The following is a 6,389-nucleotide window of genomic DNA, read 5'->3' as shown; positions in this document are numbered from 1 at the left end:
GAAAAGATTAATTGCTGCAAGCAACGTGTGAGAAAAATCATTGGGGCATTAAAAAGATTATGTGCTATTTGTAATTTGAATTTATTAATTATAAAAATATTGGAGATGGGAAATAAAAGGCTGTTTGAGTGGGCTGGCAATTGGAGCCAGGAGATCATATGATGAGTCGTCCAGGAATACATCCAACCAGTGTTTCCAACCCACAATCGACCCCCGTTGATGGGGTGATTCTTGGCACCAGAGTGGACTGTAGAGTGGGAAAAGGACGTAAGGCTGCAAGAGACAGACCCAAAAGCCTGACTGGTGAACTGCAGTATTCCAGGGCACTGCTGATACTTGACCAGTGATCCAGATTTATTATTAGGATCTGGAGGGGTAGACCTGGCACTGAGGGTTGGGATACTTTAGATTTAGATCTATGTAACCCTGTCCTAATGGGTAGGGTGGTCTTGACTGGATAAGCAGCAGCAGATAGCTTATACTAATGCTTTAGGCTGGATAGCTTTCCCTGGTTAAGGGCTAGCAATGTCCCTATATGGATAGAGAGTGTGTGTAATATATATTTGGCTCAAGCAAGGTGCTATGTTTGGTGTCAGATAGCCGGGTGGCTCTTTGAGTGTTGCTGTTCGTTAATCTCCGTCAGCGCTCGGAGTCGGTAATTTCCGCCAGTGTTCGGCGCCTCTCGTTGGGTGAAGCCGGCTTTCCCAAAGATGGCGGCGTTCGGAATATTGAGTTATGAGCACAGGCCGCTGAAAAGGCCTCGGCTCGGGCCGCCAGACGTTTATCCGCAGGACCCCAAGCAGAAAGAGGTAGGAAAAATCGTCGAGAATCCAGGGGAGGATGGCCGGTTACTCAGTCAGGCAGCCAGGCCGGCGGGGTGAGTAAGCCGGCGCGGGGGAGCCGGGCCTACAGCAGCGTCCATGTAAACAATAAACAGTCGGTTTCTGTGGCCGGACTTGGGCCTAGAGCAGCCCCGTATACAGCAGCAACAACGGGCACATACCTGCTCTTACATTGCAGGGCTGTGACCTCTGGCTGATCGCACTGTCTGTGTGAGAGGGAGAGCGTTGAGGGCCGGAGTATAGCCCAGCTTCTTACTAGTTAACAGCTGGACCGACCCATCAATATGTTTAATATGGATATTCTTCATAGATTAGATCGCACAAATCTTCAACGACTTCAGCAGTGGGAAACGCAGAAGCCCATCAGTCGCCACAGTGTTTGCTATTGATTATAAAGTTGACACATTTTAGCTTCAAAAAAATCTACAGGTTTCGTGGGTGTGCTATGCTCTCAGTCTCAGTAACTCCAGTCTGGATAATCAAGTACTACTTTAGTTACTTTACTAGACCCATTTCTCTATCCTCCACAAATTGCAACTATTCAAGAACACTTTGACATCATTCTCAGCTGCACAAAATGCAGCATTGCTATCACCCAGATTCTCTCCAAATTTCCCATTGAACTCAACCACCCCCTTGTGAATTAACTTTGAGGTCCTTGCTTTGAAGTTAGCCCTGGTTCTTTCCCCAATTTAGTTTTGCATTATCTTTTGGCCATATATCCCCATATACAACCTTATCATTTCTGAATCTGTTAGAATCTTAGAATAAAATGGAAACTACTCATTATGTTTCTCTGCTTCACTATTAATGGACATTCTTTCAGCATCTGCACCTCTTGCCTCTGAAATACGTCCTTGTGCTTTGTCCTCTACTTTTTGAAACCCTCCTCAAATCCCTTGTTATACTGTGCTTTTGTTCTTCCTTATCTGTTTTTCCTTTTTATCATCTGCAGTGCAAAGTATTTTGCTTCTCAATGTAAGGTGCTTTGAGATATGAGGAGGAATACTATAGAAATGTAGTAGATGTTTTAAGTAGGTGGGAATATCTTCTCAGCAATGAATAGAATTATCAATGAGATGTAGAGACATTCAATTTGGAACCTAATTTAGGTACTATCATATGACCTAAATTTTAATAAATTGCTCTTGTGTTGAGTAGCAGCTAGACAAAATGAAGTTGAGGTATGGAGTTAGGAGGTCCAGAATATAGTGCTTGCTCCAATTATAAGCCTGATTTAGATAGCAGTGTCGTTTTTTCTGAAGGCAAGTTTGTACTGAGTCAGCAATTAAAGACTTAAATGTCACTGAAAAATGTTATTAGACTAACTTAGTTTATTAGTATTGATGTACTGTCAGAACAATTGCATTTAAGACAGTATACTTGAATGTTTTGTTGTGATTTTTTTTTAATTCACTGGCTCAAAATGTTTCTATTACCTCTGCTATCAGTGACAAACCTGTAACACTCAACACCAGCAAGATATTCTGTTTAATCTTTTTATGTGCCTTAGAATTGTCTGTATGCTGTCGATGAGTTCTGGCATTCATTGTTGTTGACAGTAGAGTGTTATTTCATCTATGCGCATTTATATTCTTACAGAGTTGATGTATTTTCTCAAAGATTGAAGTGACAACAATATAAATCTAACCATTTGATAGTAGTACCCAATAATTTCACAGCATAGTTGAGTAATAAATGATGGTGCCAGTGTCTTCCACTTATTCCAAAAACTGCTTGCCATCAGACATGAGGTAAAGAAATCTACCTGTTAAAGTGGAAGTGTGTTCATTATAAAATTTTTCTTAGTTCTGTCTCTTGTGTAAAACTTACTGAAATTGTGTTTGTAAAGTTATGATTTATTCTGCATGTATTGGTGCCTGAGGAGATTTGACTGTTCAAGCTGGCAAGGTCCTGACAGGAATTCAGTTGACATCAGCTTGGATTGATCAGTGAATGTCTATGCAGAATGAATAGGATTTAAAAAATTCTGGATGCTGATCTGGAGCTGGCATTTTTCTCTTTTTTTTAAAAAAAAAGGCATGATGATGCAAGTCACTTGTTTCCCCACTTCTCCTGAATGCATTGACTTAAACTGGGGTATAATTTCACTGGTGTCGGTGATGCTGTGGTACCTTGCCTAAGTGTCTATTCTTCAGCTTAAACAGTAACTATTTTCAGGTTATTTAACTACTGAGATTGAGAAGGTGAAGGATGGTGTCAGAAATCAAAACTCAGACCACTCTGCTCTCATTCATGCCTTTGTTACTTCCAGTTGTACTTCTCTAACACCGTCTTTTCATGCTGCACCTGATACAACTCCATCTCATTCAAAACTTCATTGTTTGCATACTATCCCAAATTAATTCTGGCTCACCAATCAATCATGTTATCACCAATCTTCATTGGTTTCTTGTCCACCGACTGCATGTTTACAAATGTCACTGATTTATGCCAACCTAACTCCAGCCCTATGTCCCATCATGTACACTGCATACTTGCAATTCTGATCTGCACAGCATCTCCACCCCCTCCCTATCATTTGCGAGCCTTGAGCCATCATGTCTCTTCACTTTGAAATTCTCTTCCTAAACACTCCATCTTGACCTATCTTGGAAAGTTTCCTGTTTGACCATATTTTCAGTCACCTTCACTAATCATTTAAATTTGTGCTCAATGTTTTTCCTCCCTAATTTTTTCAGAAGTGATTATGGGAGCTTTCCTATGTAAAGGGAGCTAAATAAATGTTAATTGTTTTTGACACTGTCCCGACCCACCACCTGCGTTACATTTTTCAACTGGTATATCTAGATATGTGACTTCCCAGGTTTGATCCCTGATCTATGCTGATTTAGCTGATCTCAGCTGGGGCAGCAATAGGAGTGCTGTATTTTGTCTCAGTGCCCCAGATTACGAGAGGGAAATTTACCTAGAATATCCACGCCTTGTTGCTTTCAGTGCCCCCCTGCTGGAAAGGCATATAGTTGAAAGTTCTGGCTTGGATATGAAGTCTTACATGATTGAATAGCATGCCAACACTCACTGGAAGTGTTTTCACATGAACACTGGCCACATGGTTGAGGTATTGGAAGGTTACTGGCACAGGTGGAATTATGCCCAACTTTCAGAGAAGAGAAAATTGTTGAGAGGGACAAAATCCTTTGCCCTAAAAGGATTTTTCCAAACTGCCCCAGAAGTGCTGAATCTTTCTGAGGCACTATTCCATGGTCTGCCCCCAACCCCAGGGCACTATTGCCATTCATAGCTCCCTACTGCCTTTCTAACTGCAATTAGTGAACAGCACAGATGAGAGATCAAAGTTCCACCATGGGCATTGTATTTACTAACTGAAACATAAGTTTAGAAACAACACAATTGTTCTTATCTAGTTGTTCATGTACTTTCAAGCAATTAGATATATCTGCTCATGGGCGTTGAGCTTGCTACATTCAGTAGTGTTGTCTACACTGTCTTTTGAAGAGGGCAGGTATGGTTTTCTCGTGACCAAATGGAGGAGCCAAAATAGTCATTAGCCAGTGTTAGAAGGGTATGTTTGCCATTGTGATACTGGAAAATAAAAAAAAAATTGCATATCATCTAGTGAATAACAACCACTTTAGAAGGGTAATGTGCACAGCTGCTCTATGCATAATAGAGATTTGGAATGGGTTTCCCTGGAATGTGCAGTGGACTCCCAATATGCTGACACAGTAGCATTTTGAAGCTCTGCACCTGTAAGACTAGTGTATGGAGACTAGAATGGTCAAAAGTTCACTCTCTGATCTATGAAGTGTTTATTGATCAATCTGGGCAGGGTAATTTCCTCAGAAACATTAGGCCAAATCAGCTTAGTTTCCAATTCCTGGTGACTTTGCAGTGACCATTGCGGAACAGTATATGCATATTACCGGTAATTGAGAGCTAGACTGGGCTTGGTGCCGTTGAACAGCATACTGACAAACATGTTAGGTTATGTATCAATGGGTGTTTTTTTCTAGAACGACACCCCCATAAGAGTCTATGCCTTGAGGAGAGGAGAACAAACAGTGAGGGGGAAAAATTGGAGGGTCAAAGTTCACTGTAGCTTCAGGAGATTATTTGTCTCAGCTGAGAATGACTTTGTAGGATATACTTTTCAATTTAGAACTGTAAGGTGCTAGTTGAACAGTACCAAGCATGTTGCGTGAAGCCATTTTGAACACAAGTAAATATCTCCAAGTAGTAGTATATTTTTATGCACAAGCGAGGTAACATTCAGTAATGCAAGTAACATTAGATATAGATACTTTGTAGCAAGACCTTCATCTTCCAGGCACTTCTGCTCTATGGCTGTATTGGGTTGGAAAGTGTTGTCTTGTTTATTTAGGAACACAGTGACAGTTTGTAATAATGTAGAGTAAATGCATAGACAGTGATAGGTTCCGTACATTATTTCACTCATTGCCTTGTGACGAGTATCTCTGTCATGAAAGGATCAAGCAGAACTGTCCTCGAAATTATCTAGAATAATGTAAACCAGTGTGTGGTGTACAAGGTATTGTACAGTCTGGAATGCAAGGTTTACAAAGCAACAAACAAGCTGGTGTATCCGATGTTAAGAACCTCTGTGGACTAGTGTTTCGCAAGGCAGTATGTTCTCAGTGGAAATGACTAATGTTGGCCAGAGCAGCAGCAAGATTCACTTCTCTTTGAGTAGTGCAATAGGATCTTTAATGTTAAGTCACCACAAAAAAAAATCAGTCACTAATCAGCTTGGTTACTTGAGAACAAAAAGGCATAAAAAGAGATTATTGTGCAGTGCTGAGGGTGCACTACATTGTAGGAGGTACTGTTCTTCATTTGCTTCTTTTCCTCTGCCCGTGAATGTTAAAGATGTTACGGCACAATTCAAAGAACAGGGTGTTCTGATGTTCACAATGATGAGGTACTAATTTTTTCAGGTCTGCTACTTGTGGAAGAAATTTTAAGTGGCAAAATGTATTATATTAGGTTCTATTTTCCCCATAGCATATTGGTATCAAAATACTGAATAAACCTAGTGATCTGATTGGGTGCTTGCTATAACTCACCTGAAGTTTTGTATCATCTCATCCCAAATTTACACTATATTCCAGTGAAAAATTGATTGGTTTAGCACATGAATTTAGTATGCTACAATTTATCAGTTACTGGGATACAGCTGTAACTGAAGCACTGTAATTACTGAATGTAATATCCATAATCCTAACATGTCGGTTACTGCAATACCTGAGGAATTCCTTTGATAGAGTAATGATCCTTAAATGGTGGTGGCCATAAAATAGCTAGTATTATGATTCTGCCACAAGCATTTCTCACCTTTTTATGTCTCATTTTTCTCACCAATGACTCTTGCAAACATTGAGCAACCTCTATTCCCTCATTAAGTAGCCATTATTCAGCCATGAACTGCAACTGTGTGTCTTGGTAGGCTGTTTGATCATAGGAATATCATAGAGGAATCCTATGTTGCTGCATTTGCACTTTCCAACAAAGGTTACTGAACAGTGCTCAGAGGGAACCTTAGCT

At 40.4% G+C, this 6,389-nt stretch overlaps 1 protein-coding gene across 2 annotated transcripts in view; it reads left to right on the top strand.

The window, feature by feature from the left end:
• The first annotated feature begins 699 nt into the window (after positions 1-699).
• Positions 700-6,389, top strand: part of med12 (mediator complex subunit 12) — a 153,935-nt gene continuing 148,245 nt past the window's right edge. For both annotated transcript variants that reach the window (XM_068047477.1, XM_068047476.1), the window contains exon 1: positions 700-809. In XM_068047477.1, the coding sequence (XP_067903578.1) occupies positions 711-809 (99 nt within the window). In that variant the 5' untranslated portion in view covers positions 700-710. The remainder of the gene's footprint in view (positions 810-6,389) is intronic.

Source organism: Heterodontus francisci, chromosome 15 (genome assembly GCF_036365525.1).
Source record: "Heterodontus francisci isolate sHetFra1 chromosome 15, sHetFra1.hap1, whole genome shotgun sequence".
NCBI lineage: Eukaryota > Metazoa > Chordata > Chondrichthyes > Heterodontiformes > Heterodontidae > Heterodontus > Heterodontus francisci.
This window is presented reverse-complemented; position numbering and strand designations above follow the sequence as displayed.